Consider the following 20516-nt stretch of genomic DNA (forward strand, 5'->3'; position numbering starts at 1 on the left):
TGAATCACTGATTCAGAAACAAGTCATCCAAAGAACAGTCTTCACACCCCAGATCATAATATTGTACTTAGAGGCATCCACACTGGATACCCTCTTCATAGGGGACTCAGAAAAATGATATTACTCAATGTGGAAAACAAATAAAGAAAAAAAATTTAGATCTACAGTGTATTCACACACCCCAGGGGAAATAAGCCAGAAGAAAGCAGATTAAAAGGAGCTTATTGTACAATTCATCAATTTCCTTGGCTCAGGTGTCCTGACTCTGTCCCACCGAAAACTCACCTCTCTCCTGAGCCTGCTGCTTTGGTTTTCCTGACACTGAGTCCTGCTTCAGTGGTACCCCTGGGACAAAAGCCGTATCATCTCAGAAAAAGAGGAAAAGAGCACACTCCAATTGATGTCCCCTTGTCATATGACTACAAAACAGAAAGAAGTTGCTCTCCGGGGTCCCCATTTGATAAAGACAGAGACATAGCAGGCGATCACCCTGTCCCTGGTCACCTGGGCCGCACAGAGGAAGACCTGTTGACTGGGGCGGGGAGGGCATTTTCTTAGGGGTAAGGAGACGATGAGAGATGCCTGAACAGCCCATCTGCCCCTCTCCTCTCTGGATTTTTTCTGACTCAGCCTTCCCTCTGAAAAAAATGCCACTGTCTCAGGATGATGAGGTTCCATCCCCTCTGCGGTAGGGTCTCTAATTGCAGGAGCCTCCAGGGAACAAAATGAGCCCTCTTTATCGAACTAATTTCCTGTCTTCAATACTCCTTTAAATAACTTAATCAAAGGCAATTTCTCTTTATAGATACTGGGTCCTTCTAATGTGCAAATATGCTTTGGAACATACCCATTTACTTTCAAGCAAACCCATGAGTCATTTTTTGAAAATCATATTTTTAGGTAAGAAATAAACGTAGTTTTAAGAAAAGTGTTGACATTTTATTTACATACAGTCCACATATGACTACAAAAGCTTTGGTTGATATCTTAACAATTTTCAAAATACAACTTTAGTAATAGCTCTTCTTTAAAGGGTGGGGGGCAATAGAATCTTAGCACTTAATGAATCCCTACCATGAGTCAGAGTCAATGCTGGGTATACCACATAATTTAATTTAAACACATTTCACCTTTAGGGGATTCTGTGAATCTTCTCTTATTTCTTTTTTCTCCCCTCTCTCGGACACTAATATAGTTCTTATGCTCTCCTTTCCAGAAACAGTAGGGGCTGTGATATGGGCCGAAGAGCTTCACAGAGGCAGGAAATGGAAGGACAGCTTTAATCAGACAATGGTGGCTTACAACTCACAGGCTAAGCACAGAAAAATGCCTACTATGTTCCTCTCTATATTTCCAAACACACACCCATCTCCAATACACAGAAAACATAAACATCTCCCAGGTACTTGCTGCACTCAGCACCCAAATCTGGGTCCTTATTCACCCATTGGAAACAACCCTGGAGGGGAGCTTAAATCCCATCTCTGCTGTTTGTTAGCAGGGGGGCTTTAGGCAAATCCCTTAACCTCTTTGAGCTTCGGTTTGTTCATTATTAAAATGCAGGCTGTAACACCTACCTCACAGAGAGTCTGGGAGATCAAGTGGTATAAAGTCGGTGCAATATTTTTAACCATTATCACAACTCCATTAAGGCAAATGAAATTTGTACTTTACAGAGGAGAAAACAAGTTTAAAGAAACTAAGTGATTTACCCAAGGCCACACAGGACGTAATCAGAGAAGGCAGCAGTTAATCCCACCTGATTCCAAACATTCGGAGGTACTTTTTTTCCCCATGGCGCAGATAAATTCCATTTCCCTTGCTACCCTCTCTTCTGGGCTCTCAGACATGGAAAGGCTTTCCAGTAATTGCTCTTCTATCCCCACCGATCTCAGGGCCTTCGTTACTCACAGCCACATGGAGTTAATCACATGGGCCAAATGTGGTAGGTACTTGGTTTGCTGGCAATAAGAATGTCATCAAAGCATCTGTGAGTCAGAAAAGGAGACAGGATTTGGAAAGCACATGACAGCATGTAGCACACCACTGGACCAATAGCCTGACGGACGAGAATGAGGTGTAGGGGACTGACTGGTAAGGGACCAGGTAGATCTCTGTTTTGAAATTTCATTTTTCCTGTCATTACTGACCCCAAATAATGAGGCCTCTTATGTATGCAGATTCTGTTTTCACCCTTGGAGCTTAAGTCCCAGTAGGGGCGTCACAGAGGGGTATGTGTGGCCCGGTGCTGTGGGTTATACTTAACAGAAGACACAGAAGGCTGACTCCCAACCACCAGGGCCTTTAAGTGGCCAGGGCCAGACGAAAGCCAGTGACTTTCAGGAAGATGATAAGAAGCTGTCCATCATTTTTTTTTTAAATGTCAGGTAAAAATCCTTTCTACCAACAGGAATCCGGACCCTTTTTCTCTTCATCATGAACTTCCAACTGAAGGTGGAGGCTGAGGGAAGGGTGCGAGCCACTGAGAAGGGGACAGGAAGCCCTAAAGCTGAGAGACCTGGATATTTCTGTACAATCAGGTTTTGTTTCCAGTTAAATTAGTTCTGTCTGTCAACATCCTGTTTGGTGTGCTCGTCTGTCTGACCCGCTGATAATTAAGTCGCAATGCCAATTGATTTTATGATTGGATCACACAGGGTGAGGCTTTTCCATGAATTTGTATTCATCAGTTCCAGTAAATGACGGTATTGACTATCCCATGAAAACTCACTATCAGCCTAATACTTTTTTCCTAGTACTTTGAGTTCACCTTGGAAACTCAGGTTTAATATCCTGAGGAAATAAGAAACAGACCCTTTATCCCAAGGAAAAGCTCCACTGGGAATACAGACGTGGGACATGTTCTGCAATGTGTGTTTCCATCACACTTGTCTCTCAGCCCCACAGTCATCCATCGAAACTCCGCTGGGGCGGTGCGGGGGGCTGCGACCCTGCAAACACTGTTCCTCTGCCCTCCGGCTCCCGGATGCGCCAGCAGGGGGTGCTAGAGGGAGCCGGCGAGGCAGGAGGTCGGAGAAGGCACCTGTCACGTCCTGTTCCCCCCGTCAGCCTCACGGCGGCCGATGTTTGTTCGGTTCCCAGCTTCCCTCACGCTCCTGGAACCAGCCTCGTCACACCTGAGAGGAGCGAGCACCGGCAGAGCAGCGCCTTCCCTCAGGGGCCTCAGTTCTCGCTGCTCGGGCCTCCTTGAGCCTCCAGCAAGAGGGGGAACCCCAACGTGGTCTTCATTTGGCTCTCCCAACCTTGGAGATGGCGGCGGCTTCCCGTGCCCCCCACCATGTTCCTGTTCACCTCCTCTGTCCTCCAATACCTGTCCTATTGACTTCTTATGTTAAATTAGCTAAAATGACTTCTGTGCTTTCTACTTCGCTGACTCATACGGCGTATTTGAGAGCCACAACTTCTTTTATAACCGTGGTTAAAAGAGTAAACTCTAAAATCAGCCACACCTGAATGGAAATCCCCATCCATTTATACCTGGTAACTTTGGAAAATTTAATTGACCTCTCTAGGTCTCATTTTCCTCAATCATTCCTTTATTCAATTAACATTTATTAAGAACCAACTAAGTTACAGGCACCGTGCTAGGCAGTAGAAATACAATGTTATGCAAAACAGTTACATTCTCTGACCTCCTAGAACCTGCTGTCATGTGAATCAAATGAGGTAACACAGGTAAGGTACATGTCATCAGCCTTCCTCTCCATACCAAGCCGGCAAAGACAAAAGGGTTTGAAGAAAAAAGTTGTTTCAACAGCTAAGTCTCTTCAGAAAATGAGATGGGGGTCTTCTCAACGAGGTGGAAGGTCTCGGTTAACATAACCCCATGGATTCACTGTATGCCCTGTCCACTCGTCCCGTTCGGGGCAGAGAAGCAACGACCTTTACGGTAACAATCTTCAGAAGGAAATGAGACAAACAGCCCTAGAGAGGGAACACTATGAGGTGGCATTTTTTAGAAATTCTAAGGAGGGGCGCCTGGGTGGCTCAGTTGGTTAAGCGACTGCCTTCGGCTCAGGTCATGATCCTGGAGTCCCGGGATCGAGTCCCACATCGGGCTCCCTGCTCAGCGGGGAGTCTGCTTCTCCCTCTGACCCTCCTCCCTCTCATGCTCTCTGTCTCTCATTCTCTCTCTCTCAAATAAATAAATAAAAAATCTTTAAAAAAAAAAAGAAATTCTAAGGAGACAGGTACCTGTGATAAAATGTGAACTGTCATGCGGGGCTAGGACTGGGGCCTGAGTGACTGTGACCATAGGGCACAGGTGGAAAAAGATAGTAGAGAGCTGCTCTTCCAACCGTAGTCACCACAAGAGTCTTCTTACCCTAAAGTGTATATTGTACGTGTATATGTATGAACCAGAACTTAATTTCTGCCTCCTGCGGTAGGACAGCACACACCTCCAGAGGCCAGGGAGGTGATGACATAAAAGGAAGATTCCTGATTCCATTTAAGTCTGAATCCAAAAGCCCCAGGCTGTGGGCAAGGAAAAGCTGGGAAGAAATCCAATCTCCACATTTTGACACAATCTGTCCTTAGTCTTCTGCTGTCTGGATATTGGGCGGATTATGGCAAGGATGGCCATGTCCTTGTTAGCAAATAAGTATTTCTGCAAGACTACTATGTAGCTAAATTCTTGAAAGCCATATCTATAACACACTGATAACCTATAAATGCAAATTAAACTTTTCACCCTCAGTTTTTTATTCATTTTGACATCACTATGACCATGAAAAGTCATACTGAAGGAAAACAACCATGGGAAACTATTACTAGAAGGTCTATTTCACATCCCTGCTCTAGGGCCTCATTATAACTAACTTACTGTCACTGAAGGAATTTAGAGGCCTCGAAGACATGAAAAGCCTGGAGAGAGTTTTACTCGTAAATAAATGCCAACATTTAAACCATCAAGACAGCTTCAAATTCTAGGACTACTGAAATGGACAATATATACTGCCTGGCTGATTTATTATCCTTGTGTTTATAGTCCAAATGGGAAGATAATTCAATTCCACCTGAAGAGTCATTATGTGCCCAAACCCCAAGGGAAGTACTTTGGATAAGAGGTGATATTTCTCAGCTTTTCCATTTCAAACAAATTATTATTTCTGTATTTAAGACATCACCCAGGCAATTCCCTTCATGACTTGTAGCACTCTTGAGCAATTAAAAACATTGTATAAGGTGAAAGAAGTCGGGGACAAATGCCAAATCCAAAATGATCCACAGAACACCAAAGAACCCCCAGAGAGCACAGTTGCCTCAGACATAAGGTGAAATCATCCCTTCTGCTCAGGAAAACATAAATGAGTAGTAAGCATGCATCCAGCAAGCACATTATCACCCAGCAGAGACAACCTGATAAATACAGACTTCCTCTCCAAACAAGCCTCCTCACAGGGAATGTGGGCAAAAAGGTCCCTTCTGAGGAGATGGTGAAGTATCACTTGGCAAAATGTCTTCACTGTGGTACACAGCAACCTTCCCTCTTATCCCCTTACCACACATGTAGTTCAATTAGAGGGTGGAAGAACCTGTTTGCTACACGTCTTGGATTTGGCAGGGGACATGCTCAGAGGGGACAAGGGCAGAGAGGCCCTGGACTGTGGGATCAGGCCCCCAGAATTCCTGGGCTTACATACCATCCAGGCCATTGTGATGACTGTAGTTTCTTTTCCCCAAAATGCTCAGAGACGTGTGATTCGGCGTGGTTAGCATCCGCTTGGTAGTGGGGGTTTGCAGGCTTGGTGTAGATCGAATTACATTAGGTTTCTTCGAAGGATGGATCTCTGGCAGGGGGAGAAAAGGTTTGTTAACTCAGAACATGGTATTAAAAATCTCTGTGTGCACTTACGTTGCCTAATAGGCACACATCTTACTTCTTAATGAGCTGAGAGTCAGTTCCTTAAGAGCCAGCCTGTTTTCCCAAGGACTTGCATAATGAATCAACTTCAAGTGCTGTTACCATGGCTTTACTTATCAAAAGTGAGCAGCTGCTCCTCTGCTAGCTGGAGCTCTGAGCTTCATGTTGGGAGGACAAGCAACAAAAACAACAACAAAACGCCACTTGCACTTCAGAAGGTCACTTGAGCACAGATTTACTAAGGGAATAAGGCAACTAACTCTTCAAGGTCTTAAGAAATTTAAAGGTTATCTGGAGAAGACGTAGCATGCAGCATGTCTCGGGTGTGAGAGATTTCTGGAAAACAGGATTCTTCCTCTGGCTTTGCAAGGAGGGTATAGGACCAGGGTTAATCTCTCCCAGCTACAGAACATTTTGATGTAGATGAAACCTGACACCAAATGCCAAATTCTAGACTCAAGATGTAGTAGAAGAAAAGCTTTGATGGAGGATATATCACAAAACGGTGACGTGCACGTGGGATATGTGTGTTTATGTGAAGTATGTTGTTGTCAGCCACATAGCCTAGAATTACTTGCACTTTTTGGATAAAGCAGATGGACAGAAATTGCAGTCTGTAGCAACTGGATTTAAGGATTTCAGTCTGTTACTATTATTGGGCAATGTCTTGTCCAAAGCTAAACCTGCCCCCTGATTCTGAGTCACCATCTGTGCATGAACCACTCTGTCTTCTCAGGGAAGGGCCAGGATATCAGCTTCATTGTCCAAAATTTAGGAAAGGCTGTTAGGATTGTTAGAATTACTATATCTTAGTCTGGTCAAAATTCTACACTTGCCAAAATTTAGGAACAGATCAAGTGCTAACCAGTATATGGTGCTGATTTTCTTTTTCCAACATGGCACTGAAACTTCGCCAACCCCATTTTTCATTACAGCCTCCACACTACGCTCCATCCAAACCATACCACCTGCCTTTGGACTCATGAAAGCCTTTGTTCATCAAGTTCTCTTGGCCTCATAAAGGGAAAAATACTGTTTTCCTATTTTTCTATTTACTACTTATCACTCAAGGTTGAGGTCAAATACTGCTTTCTCCATGTAGGCTGCCCTAAATCTCATCAGAAATAACTATTCTTTCCTCCAAGGGTCCAGTGAATATTACCTGTAATTCTTTTATAGGATTTAATCCTTTGCTTAATTGTCCTTACCTGTGTGCTTTCCCCACTAGACTAAAACTTTTGAGGGCAAAGTCTTATTCATCTTGGCATTCCTCCAAATCACTTGGTGGTACACATCATAGTGTCTTGTATGTAGTAAACACTCAGAAATGTTAGGTAGGGATGTGGTTCAGCTAGTAAGCACAGCACATCTTTGGGCTTACCTGGGAGGCACAGACACCAATTTATCCGCAGGAGGAACACACAATTACCCATGGTAAGACTGACTAATATGCAATGTTATATTCTATTTCTTATGATCAGAGACTTGTCCTTGCATGGTGGGAAGGGGCTTGGAAGATTAGGTCCTGCAAGGGCATACAGATAGCACACTTCAAGGACTTGATCACCATGACCTACCCAGGTCCTACCTGTGATAATGAGGTAATATTCTGGGGGCTATCAAAGCAATTCTTTAGGCCCTGAGAAATAAAACAAGAAATCAGGTGACCAAGTAAAATCAAAGAGGGAGCTGTGAGCTTCTGACTCTTGGATGCTCTGATGAGGACCAGATAATATACCAAGTTCAAAGCTACACTTTGATGTTTAAGTGTGTCTAGAGTCTGAACACTTCATAACTGTATATCTTTCTGACAGAGCAATAAGGTTCAATGCAACTTTGAGTACATCATTCACTTTTACTGAGAAAATGAAAAAGCAAGAATATCAGAAGCATTAAAAACATGTCAGTATAGCTTCCAGGTATAGTAGGAACCATTTTAGGAATGATTATTTTGTAAATTATCTTAAAACTTTGCAAAAACCAAAAGAAGTGTTATTGCCTAGTGATTTTTTAAAATACTCTTCTTAATTGTGATATTTCAACACGTATATGGAGCCATTATCTTTGGCGAAGTCCAAGTTAAATAAGATGGTAAAAACCAGAAAGCAATACAAATGCTCCCCTTTCAAAGTAACCTTAATTGGTACATCAAAACTATAAATATTCTTTTAAAGATAGGTTAGAACGAGTCTTATCTCATTAAAAAAAAATAAGCCAAGTGGAAGAATCTAAATCAAAACATTAAGAATATTCATCCTCTAATAATCTAGTGATTCTTACTTTCTTCTTTTTGCTCAATCTGTATTTATATCCATAAATATACACTACATTTTTATTGATTTTTTGAAAAAGCAAACATACCCATAACCTTGTGTATATCTTGTGTGTATAAAGCTTCTAAAACAAAATAAATGGACTATACATGTGAAAGTATCCAATTTCAGCTACTTGAAAGGCTTAGATTTAGTTTAAGTATGACAATTTAGAGTAGCCAAATACTTGTAAGATACAAAGATTGTTCTTTGAAATTTTCCTATTAGAAAATACCCACCTAAATACCCAATGATACATGCCAAAGGTTTCCTAGTGCTTTTGCTTTTCAGTGGACTTCCAGATAGCTCGGCATGTCTGTCTGCATCTGAGGAGAGAAGGAAACATGGAGACAACCAATGAGGCTGATTTCTCTACCTATTCTACACACACTGCAGAGACAAAAGGTGCCAGTGGAAGACAATGCAAAATATCCACCAGACTCCTGCACAATTTCCTGTGGGGTTTGAGAAAACCGTTTCTAGTTCTGGTTCCAAATTACTGAATGAAGGAGGTACCTGGAGAACACTCACTTTAAAGACTCATGAGAGCAGCTAACACATATCTTGCACACACGTGCTTTCTTTCTGTGTGTGCCCATCTGAAAAGCAGTGGAAATATGCTTCCTTCCTAGCCATGGCATTGCTTTCTCATAGTAGAAAAACTTCCACACAGAATGAGGTGAATCAGTCCTAATGTAAGATTCATGTGGCGGAGAAGACAAAAATGACAAAGCGGACAAAGGCAATGCATTTGGCCATCCCTGACCTAGTGGGAGTGAGTCTCCACCGAGAAGTTTTCATCTATCTTGATTAAACTCAGTTCCATTAGATGAGAGCCTCACAAGGGTAAACATGGGTCATCGGTTTTATTGCTCATTTTCTATCCTTCATATCCTACTATGATGTCAGTGGTGCTGAGCTTTAAAAGGTTGCCTGTATGTAGAGTGTCTCATCCATTAGTCAGAACAGTAAAATACTGTGGGAATGGCTGTTAGTGTTCATAAAGTTCCCCTCACACTCCTCATACCCTACCATAAGACACTTCTGACAGAGAAAAATAAGGCATATAACACACACACTCTCTGTGTTTTAATTAGTTGTCATTAGGATGGAAGAGTAGATGTGGAACAGGACTGCTCTCAGACCAAGGAGCTAAGTTACAAAAATAGAGTTTGAAGGGAGAAAAAAAAAAGTGTATTGAAATGTTTTTTAAATCTGCAGATATTGCCATAAAACTTGAGTACTTTTAGCAGATATTTTGCTACGTGTATGCCTTTTCCCCACCTTCCAATACTTGACAAAAATGCCCTACTGGTTTTCTGAGGCTGAGACCACATTTCTAGGCATACATACAGGAAATTTCCTTTGACAACCCCAAGAATTCTCTCTGCACTATTAGTGTTAAAATATACAATTCACTCTGGAACCACAAATCATTTAAAATTAAAAATTAACTTTTTCATAAGCTCTAGCTTTCTCTTTCACCAAGGAAACTATTTTAACTATTAAACAGAAAGAGGTGGGAAAATAGCATTTAAAAAGAAAACGTCTAAAATAAACAAAGCACATACTGCAGAGAGCCTCAGATAATAGGAATCAGAATATGTATCCTAAGCGCTGGCTAATTATTATACAACCATGGACAACTATAAATGATCTGATTTCTTTTCTTCCTTACTCAGCTGATTTCCTTTGGGGAAAAAAAAAATTACTGAGATATGAAGTTTTTCACCTGTTGTTGAATAACAATGAAGAATAAAGGAAGAAATATACCAAGCATATTTTGGGGGAGTAATCTAAATAAACATTAAAAAGCAACACAAATCAAATCCCTGTCAAAACGCTGTGAGTGGATACTAAATAATTCCTTCCTATTACTAATTCATCTAAAATTCAAGTTCTACTTGGGATGAGGACAAGAGAAAATTTTGTCCTTTCTATTAATGAAAGAAAGCTTGAATGAATCAGCTTGTATTTCCTCCATGTTCTGGACAAAGGCAACCATTGTATTACTAGTAATAAGATTAACTTTGCACTTTATTCCAGTTAATAAGGCCCAAAGGAAAACTGTCAATGTGGTTACAACTGATAGACTCTCCTAGGACTATCACCTTGACAAGAATCAACAAAAGGAAGACTATCAAAGAGGTCACCAACACAATACCTAAAGATATTTCATTTTAAACCACACTAATCTGCTTTTAATTTCTCATCAAATCAGTAGCATTACTTATGTGATGTTCCAAGTGACAATTTACAGAGCACCTGAGTGGGAGATCAAAGCTCTTTAGAAGCATCACTAATCCCCATTACATTTTAAAGTAGTTCGTGGCAAGAATGATCAGTCTCTGCTATGAGGAAATAAGTGCTAAGGCTACCTAGTCACTGTTTAATATAAAAATTGCATCTATTCAATGATATACACTGAATACGCATGGGAAAAATACCTTCTGCCCTGGGGGAATGATCATACACATGGGATTATCAGGTCCACACTTGAGTTGGTTAAACAGAATCTTGGTCTGCACTCAAGAGCAGACCAGTGGTGCCACTTATCAAATTATTCACGTAACTCTATTAAAAGATAATTCATTAGTATGCATTAAAAGTGCACAGATAAGGCAAGCAACCTGAGAGATGCCCAAAGAACCCAGAAGGAATCAAAATCTGCCCAGAAAGAGGGAGAACATGAGCATCTCACCCCAAGTCACTTGACTGCACACAGGCACATTTCTTTAGCTTCCTAGAGTACATCTCCTTGAGGTAAACCTGGAAAAACACTGTTGCTTTCATTGCAACTCACAGCCATTTTTCTACAATGTTTTGGAAATATGTGTGTGTGGGAATAAAATAGAAAAACTGCAAAAAGTACACACTGAATTAAAATTCACAAAAACATTCACATGGGCTTCCAAGATTGCTGTCAAAATAGAACCATCCGTAGAATTTTCTTATAGGAATTGCAAAGGCATTTCTAAAGATGACACAAAACCCAGGTGCCATTATAAAAAAAAAAAAAAAAATCACAGGGGCGCCTAGGTGGCTTAGTCAGTTAAGCATCCGACTCTTGGTTTCTGCTCAGGTCATGACCTCAGGGTCGTGGGATCCAGCCCTGTGTTGGGCTCCACGCTCAGTGGAGAGTCTGAGATTCTCTCTCTCTCCCCTTCCCTAAAATAAATAAATCTTTTTAAAAAATGATAAATTCAACTATGTTTTTAAAAAATCTGCTTGACAAATACATCATAAACAAAGTCAAAGGCAAAATGGGGGATATATTTGCACCATGTATCACAAATCAAGAGCGAACATCCTTAAAATATAAAAAAGTCCTCACAAGTCAGTAAGACTTCTAATAGAAAACAGGCCAGGGGCAAAAACGGCTGACAGAAAGGGAAAAACAAATGGTTTTCAAATATATGAAAAGATTTCTATCTCATTCAAAATGAGAAATGCAAACTAATATAACTTACATGTCATCTGTCAACTAGCCAAGGGTTTCAAAGATGGATAACACTGCTGGCAAGGTTCTAGAGAAATAGGCATTCTCTAGACATTGTGGGTGGGAACGCAAATCGTGGTTTTTCTAAGGAGAACTGGGTAGTGACTATTAAAATTCCAAATGCATGTTCCTTGATCCAGATATTTTACTTTTAGGGGTCTGTCCTGTGACCTACCCGCACATTTCACACATCGGTATGAAATGCTATCTGTGTAAGGATATTTGTTGCAACATTACTTATGATAGAGAAGACTGGAAATAACCTAAAAATCTGTTTAATAAGGAATTAAAGTACAAAATATTATTATGCAGCTGGTAAGAAAAGGAGGTAGCTCTCAATGTACTGGTATGGAATGGCTTCCAAGATCTGAAGTAAAGAAAGCAAGGTGCAGAACAATGTGGACATTAACATCTGTATTGAAACAAAAAAAGAACATACCTACTTAGACTAGTATAGATACACAGAGTATCTCTGGATACTTTAGACAGGATGACAATGGTTACCTCTGAAGATGGTATAAATGGGAATGGCAATAGGATTTCTAGCCACTTTTGTATCTTTAGAAAAATTTGAAGTATCCATTCAAAAATGAATTTTTATTCAAAACAAACTACCCAAAATACCCAAACCAAAACTGTTCTCACCTAATATTAGAGCTTAAAATTTCACACTTTACACAATTATTAATAGTTAACTTTTGCTGAGAAATCTCTAGAAAAACTCGTATTTTAAAGCTTCTGAATGCAGGTCCTTGGGATACTTCCAAAGCTGAATCAGCATCTTCAAACAGAAAAATGTGGCTCCAGGTGCCTCTCAAGGAACTGCGTACTAGGGAATGGTGGTCATTCAAGTCTGGTGTGATCAACTTAGAAACCACGGAGTCACCCATGCAAGCTACAAAGGTGGCAGGTCATTCACTTGGACCCACTTCTCCAGACACTTTAGCTTCATCTACGGAGTGCTGTGAACATACCCACTTCTACTTAACCTCAGTTTCTGAGGATCCTGAATCTCAAATAGTAACCCTGTGCTCATTAGGTGTTGGGTGACTTTACAGATGTTTGATAAAGTCATCGGGAAGCTCAGTGGTCATTTCTGATGGCGAGAACAAAGGAAGAACACCATTATCACATCGTGGCTTTTTTTTACTGAAGGCAGGGGGAGAAGAGACAGGCTGTCTGAACCTTGACAACCCATGCTATCAGTCTGCAAATTGTGTCAAGGACACAATACCTTTCTTTCTGCGATGTTCTGGTTTTTGATTTACCAATCCATGTTTAATAAGCACTCTCTCTCTGGTAGAACAGGCTCAGGCATTGTACTGATGTTAGTCATTTTTGTAATGGACTTACATATTTACATATAAAGGCATAGTATTCAAACAGAAATTTGGGAAATTTGGTTTTAAAAAATCACATATATATGTATATATATGTATTTCTTATATGTATATATTTTTCAACACGTTGGTCATACTATATACCTAAGTTTTTAAAATTATTTTTTAAAAATAAGAAACGTATTCCCATGGCTCAAAATTGAAAAAGTTTAAAAGGATAAACAGAGGGGAGTCTCCTTCCCACCCCTTTGTCTCAGCCTCCCAGCTTCCCTTCCCGGAGACATTATTTGTTCTTATGTTTTCTCTGTGATACTTTATGGATATATAAAGATTTCCCCTTTTCAGTCTGTTTTAATACCATTTTCTTAACGAAAATAAAACAAAAAGGCCAGAGTACTGTTGTAATAAACCAAAAAAAAATTTCCTCTAAAAGGATCAACTTGTAAGTCAAGCACTCATAGTTACCATTATGCTCTGCACAATCTGAGATTTTTGTCTCCTTAGCTTTTCCCTTCACTCTCACGCAGTCTGTCACCCTGTGAACTCTGGCTAGGACATGATTTTGATGGTGCTGCCAAGGCCAGAAGCCATGGAAAGGGTCAGCTTCTATAGTGCTTAGAACTCTCAAGTTCACAGGGAAAACTACTTACCTTCCTGAATATTATGAATTATTCTAAAATGCATCAGTTAGAGCTCTTGATCCATCAGTATCTTTGGAATTACAGACTTTTATCTCATCTGAACGTACATTCATACTGCATCACAGGGATTAACTTTTTTGAGGAGGGATGGGGGGTCACCACTGCCCTTGAGAAACCAAGGAAAGCTTACTAAAAAACAATACACCTATGCATCCCCACTGGACCACAGACACGGTTGCCTACAGACATCAAGTTATTAACAGTTTATCTTCTCCATAACAATCCAAGATCAAGGGATCTGCTGAAGAGGTGGTAACAAGGTACATATAAGACAGGAGAAGATGATGTAAGAATCAATTAGATGCTAGAAGAGTTCATTAGTTGCTTGTCTGAAAAAAAGTAACAGTAGATGGCTGCTGAAACTTTGTAATTTTAAATTTCAAGGTAAAATTATTTTGAGAATCTATTCTACATGTAACTTGACCAAAGAAGTGAAATGCAAAATATGCTCCTTGAATCTCATCACACCAAATGACCCTGTTCTTTTATTACTATTATTATTATAGCTATATGTTTATAGAAATAAAACACATGTAATTTAACTGACCCCCCCTTTATTTAGTAGCATGGCCTTTCATTGAGGAATAATATATAAAATGAGGTAAGAGGAAAAAAACACTTCATTGAAGAATAATAAAAATAAAGGCAATTTGCGTATTAACTGAGAAACTAACAGAAGAGCCATGGGAAACAGAAGCTTCCTCAGCTGCCAATTTAGTTGGTGATTTCTTTTCCATTCATAGGAACAAAGATGATACTGGATCCTGGCCAATTTTAATGGAAGAATTTCATTCAATTCTTTTTCTCATATGTTTTATTCTCCTGTTTAGTTAAGAAACTATAAATGTGTTTTAAATCAGCTAAGCAGTTTGGATGAATGCAAGTATTTTCCAGTTCCTTAAAATGGTTAAGAAAAGGATAAGAGGGGTGCCTGGGTGGCTCAGTCGTTGAGCGTCTGTCTTCGGCTCAGGTCATGACCCAGAGTCCTGGGATCGAGCCCCACACTGGGCTCCCTGCTCCGCGGGAAGCCTGCTTCTCCCTCTCCCATTCCCCCTGCTTGTGTTTCGTCTCTCGCTGTGTCTCTCTGTCAAATAAATAAATAAAACCTTTAAAAAAAAAAAAAAAAGAAAAGGATAAGAGCATAAATCCATGAACTCAGAAATGCTAGCATGAAATATCAGTATCAGCCAAAGTTCCAAATACACATGAGTCTAAGGGAGCTAAATTCCCCTCCATGGGACTCAGAGAGTACTGCCATTTTCCACTCTCTTTACAAAAAAGCACTTTTCTTCTCCTTATAAAGCTTTTACCTGTAAGTTGTAAAGCCTTTCAACCATTCTGCTGAAAATTACCTTTAGGAACAAAAAATGATTTTCAATTATCCCTCCTTATATTGATATCCTCCTTAAATCAAAATGGAACATCTCATAACAAGAAATTTCTTTTCTCACACAGAAAAAGCATCTACTAAATGTCTACACAATTTCCTTTCTGTTAAGCCAGACAGCAAATTTGCTCATCCTTTAAGGGAGAAAGCTGCATGGCTCTAATGTGGAGCCAGGCCTGTGACTAAACATAGCAAGGCTAGAATCAGAGCTAGCACACAAAGTATGGACACATTTGAGGGGTACATGGTAATAACAGAACAACCCACAATTCACTGATACATATGACCTTTGTTCTAACAACAACAAAAAAAATGAAACATAAGCAAGACTGAGCATGTTGAAAATGAGAGTAATAGTCATGTACATGGTAGGCAGTAATATATGTATGACTATGAAATGGAAACCAAATTGGACAAATATAAAGAATGCTCAACCCATAAATTTGGTCACTAGCCTGTAAAAACTAAATATGTATTTTCAGAAAATTCACCCAAAGACACTAAAATCCATTTATAATTTGCTCCATCTTCCAATAACTTCCAAAATAGTGTTTGTTATGAAGCACTGTGAATTTCCATTAATACTGTACGACTGTAAAAGGAAAATGAGAGGTTTACAAAGACATGCAATTTCTAATTAATGTAAATGGGCAAATTTTATTCGAACCTAATGAAGCCATGTAAGAGCAGGCTGCATGTCTCGTCTAAGGGGCCTCACTGGGACACCGTCCTTAGGGGTTACATCACGGCACGACCTTGCAGGTGAAAAGTGCCTTCCCGTAAGAGTTCTCGGGCAATCCCAACACAAGACCTCCCTGGACAAGGGTGCCTCCCACCGAATCTCTGCTGAGCACTATCCTCTCTGCGGAGGGACTTCCAGTGTTTCCTTTTTAGGTTGGCATGATACAAATGGCAGCAGACAAAAACAATGTTAAAAAAATAAACCAAATAAAAGGCTGTACACAAGAACTTATGTTTATTGCCAACAAAAACAAAAAAACAAACAAAAAAGAGAGACAGGGAAGGAGAGAAAATGGTCAGAAGCACAACACATAAGGTTAAGAATTTAAAAGCATCTTACATTCTGCCCTAATGGCAGCATAATTAATAGGAACAAACGGCCGTCTTGCTGCCTGCCGCAGCCGGAGGGTATTTTTGCAGACCTGACGAGCAAATTTTGTGAAATATGTAGTGTGAAGGAAGAAAGCTTGGCGGGTCTTCACTGCAGACTTTGGGCTCCCCGTGTTTCGGACTGGCATCCCCTGCATGGCCTGGCGAGACATGTGACTCCTAACACGGGGGTCCTGCAAAATCAGACACCGACAGACACATAAAGGATAGAATGCTATTGGCATCAGGCTCAGAGAAAAGGCAATTTTTAAGTTTTTCACTGAAGCATCTATAACTTAATACCCTACCCCTAAAGGAGGAAATTTAGAAGTATGCATTTTTGGGAAGAGGGCAGGGGCGTATAGAAGGAAACTGGGTAGGGGTGGGAGGGTGTGTGATCCTGTTTTTGTTTTTTAAGCGTTTCTTTTATTTCCAATTCATTAACACACAATGTTATATTCATTTTAGGTGTACAATATAGTAATTCAGTATTTCCATACATCCTCCTGTACTCATCACAAGTGCACTCCTTCCTCTATTTTGGTTTTTAAATTGACATTGACCTCGGGCTGGGTGGCTCAGTTGGTTAAGCGACTGCCTTCGGCTCAGGTCATGATCCCGGAGTCCTGGGATTGAGTCCCACATCGGGCTCCCCCTTCTCTGTGAGGAGCCTGCTTCTCCCTCTGCCTCTGCCTGCCACTCCCCCTGCTTGTGCTCTCTCTCTCTCTCTCTGTCAAATAAATAAATAAAATCTTTTATAAATAAATAAATAAATTGACATTGACCTTAAGAATCCAAAATCAAGTTCACAACAGTAAAAAACTGCCAAGGGGGTTAATTAAATTATTTTATTTTTTTTAATAGTGAAGGAGTCCTGAGATCCTGTTAGGCCTTAAAAAGTCTCCCTCTGGTCGACATAGGTGCTTATATCTGCAATCTATGAGAATTTTACCAAAATTGTATTTCAATTGTTGTACCTCAAGATTGAGTCCATACCACCTTCTTTGTCCCTTCTATGACAGCCCAGGGGCAGAAAAATGTCCAATTCGTATTTATTACTTTATGTAGTAAGACATATTTTTGACAGTATTTAAAGGTTGCAAACTGTTTTCCAAAGAGCAATTAAAACATTTAATTTGTAAGCTCTCTACTTATGCTAACACTTCCCACACACATTGTTCTTTTGTCTGAGTAATCACACAAGAACAATATTTTGAATACCTGAAAAACTTTGATTTGTCCCTACCCTCTCTCCACGCCCACCTTAAATATTATGGTGTTACGTTTAGTTATAAAAAAACAGTTTTGCGGGGCACCTGGGTGGCTCAGTCGTTAAGCGTCTGCCTTCGGCTCAGGTCATGGTCCCAGGGTCCTGGGATCGAGCCCTGCATCAGGCTCCCTGCTCAGCGGGAAGCCTGCTTCTCCCTCTCCCATCCCCCTGCTTGTGTTCCCTCTCTTGCTGTCTCTCTCTCTGTCAAATAAATAAATAAAATCTTAAAAAAAACAACAACAACAGTTTTGCTTGCTTTTAAGTTATCCTGTACTATACTTCTGTTTCCAAGGAGTATCTAGCCATTGAAATGACATTCATCAACATAAAAGATTATTGCTCATATACCTCTGTAGTTGGGCTCGGAGATAACTTCTCTTCCTCCGATTGGGTGGGCATTTTCAGGCCTCCATATTTTTTCCAATAGAGCCAACAGGTTGCACACAATCTACACTGCATATTAGGTGGGCCCCAAGAATACCACTGATGAGATTGTGTAGCTAAAGATAGAGGAAAAATATGGAAAAACAAAGAATGCTATATAATTTGTAACATCAATACACATACCGTTAAATATTTTTAAAATATTCCAAAGTCATCTTTAGTTTACAATGTTACTTTTCTTTCCCCAGTTCACCAAACATAAAAGTCTAATACATGTACGTATTTTTCAAGATTCAGAATTCATTAAACCATTTATTTCTATATATATATCGAGTACTTGTGGCTCCTGTTAAAAGAAGCTAATAGATGGAAGTATCCTATATAATAAACTGTGCTATTACTGAGGGAGTTTCGTTAATTAAAAATACCCTCTATTGTGTACATTTCTGGAAATAAGTTATCAGAAAGGTATTATTATTGTTAGATTAGCGTTTAAGGTCTAAGTCTAGGTCACCAAATCGATGGTTCAGAAACTACCTCAGAGTTTAAGGTGCTCAGAGAGGCCCCACTGATTAAGGCAGGAATCTGTCAGAAATAGATAACTGTTCCATTTCCTTATTTTAACAAATGAACAAAACAATCATTTTAATATTTCTCCCTTTAAAAACACAATCCCTTTCAAGACTATTTAAGTCCAGGGACGCCTGGGTGGCTCAGTCATTAAGCGTCTGCCTTCAGCTCAGGTCATGATCCCGGGGTCCTGGGATCGAGCCCTGCATCGCGCTCCCTGCTCGGAGGGAAGCCTGCGTCTCCCTCACCCACTCCCCCTGCTTGTGCTTGCTCTCTCGCTGTGTCTCTGTCAAATAAATAAAATCTTAAAAAAAAAAAAAAAAAAAAGACTATTTAAATCTAGATCCAGTGATCATATGCAGCCAAGATCACAGAATGCTTAGGACCTAATAACCTGGCTGATATATCACTTAGCTAAACAGTGCAAGTCATTGCCAGATTTGTTCTGCAGTTTGAATTACTGCCATATAACATTTAAAGTATTCCCACAATGGATCTGAAGTTTAAGAAAGGAAACACTGGCACTGAAACATTAAGTTAACGAGGTACATAAAAATTATAATTCTCTACATTTGCCTTGGAATACTCTTCCCCCTGATTTGTAAGTTACCTTCGTCAGGTCAAAATGTTCAAACAGTACATTAAGGTGTCAACTAACACTTCACAAGCCAATGTCAGAAAGAGAAAATATACTGACCATTATAATCAAACTGTGTCTTAGTTTATTGAGAATAATACTGTGCACCCATCATGTGTTATTTCTAGTGGACTCCTTGCCAACAGCAGCCCAAAACCTTTCCTCATAATTTAGAAACAATAAGTCAAATAAGTTGATTTTTTTAAACACAAATTTTAAGAATCCTAAATATTAGGCTCCTATTTTTGATTCTGAATATAAAATTTCACTCATATTTAAATGTACATCTTTACCCACGTTAACCATGACATGGCATTTTAATATTTGTCAAGCAACATCTTTCCCCTTACATAATTAACTCAAATGCAATTAAAAAGTGACAGGGGCGCCTGGGTGGCAGAGTCAGTTGAGTGTCCGACTCTTGATTTTGGCTCAGGTCATGATTCAGGGTCATGGGACTGAGCCCTGCATCAGGCTACGGAGTCTGCTTGAGATTCTCTCTCTCCATCTCCCTCTGCCTAGTCCCTCTGTGTGCTCTCTCTCTAAAATATATAAAATCTTTTTTTTAAATAAAGAAAATCTTTTAAAAAGTGACAAAAAGAAAACACCAAATTCTATAAAGATAAATCTTACATGCATGTTATGAGATACATCTTATGATATTATTTAATGAGTCTAAAATAAATATAAAATAAAAATCACTCATATGTCATGCACACATAAAAATGACAGAATAATTATTTAAAAGTGTAAAAGGGGTAAGTCAAAAATAAGACAGATTAAGCCACCACTTGTCTGTAGGATTCTTTTTATTTTCATTTAAATACAAATAAACTTCAATATCTAAGAGTTTCCAATTCAAAGACACTCATGATGCAATACACATACAATTATGTATATGTACATATATTTCCCTTTGTGCTTCCATGGTGCAGAAAAATGGTTAGAAAGGTACCATTTCTATGAAGTCAGCAATTTGCCTGGATCATACTTTCCTTGGTTTCAGGTAAGAAAATTATATGACCGTTTTTTATTTTTACTTATTTACTTTTAGAGAGAGTGAGCGGGGGAGGGGTAGAGGGTAAGAGAGCGTCTTAAGCTGACTCCACACCCAACATGGGGCTTGATCTCATGACCCTGAGATCATGACCTGAGCCGAAATCAAGTCAGATGCTTAACCGACTGAGTCACCCAGGCGCCCCTATGTTACCTAGTTTTAAAAGTCTTTTCTAGGGGTGCCTGGCTTCAGTTGGTAGAGCATGCAGCTCTTGATCTTGGGGTTCTGAGTTTAAACCCCACAATGGGTACACAGATTACTTAAAAAAAATAAAAATTAAATTAAAAAAAAAAAGGGCTTTTCTAACACTGAAGCTTGGTGTGAAGTAGAGCAGAGGCCACATTGCCCCTCGTTTCCGTGCC

General features: G+C 39.8%; 1 protein-coding gene across 1 annotated transcript in view; it reads right to left on the reverse strand.

The window, feature by feature from the left end:
• Nucleotides 1-250: 250 nt before the first annotated feature.
• MTA3 (metastasis associated 1 family member 3) overlaps nucleotides 251-20516 on the reverse strand; it is a 147518-nt gene continuing 127252 nt past the window's right edge. Inside the window, exons 13-17 of the mRNA XM_081797296.1 lie at nucleotides 17855-18006; nucleotides 16208-16430; nucleotides 8439-8525; nucleotides 5667-5813; nucleotides 251-1988 (exon numbers count right to left, since the gene is read on the reverse strand). Coding sequence (XP_081653422.1) covers nucleotides 1924-1988; nucleotides 5667-5813; nucleotides 8439-8525; nucleotides 16208-16430; nucleotides 17855-18006 — 674 coding nt within the window. The 3' untranslated portion in view covers nucleotides 251-1923. The remainder of the gene's footprint in view (nucleotides 1989-5666; nucleotides 5814-8438; nucleotides 8526-16207; nucleotides 16431-17854; nucleotides 18007-20516) is intronic.

The sequence above is a fragment of the Leptonychotes weddellii genome, chromosome 10, assembly GCF_054177405.1.
Source record: "Leptonychotes weddellii isolate Sample4059 chromosome 10, ASM5417740v2, whole genome shotgun sequence".
Lineage (NCBI taxonomy): Eukaryota > Metazoa > Chordata > Mammalia > Carnivora > Phocidae > Leptonychotes > Leptonychotes weddellii.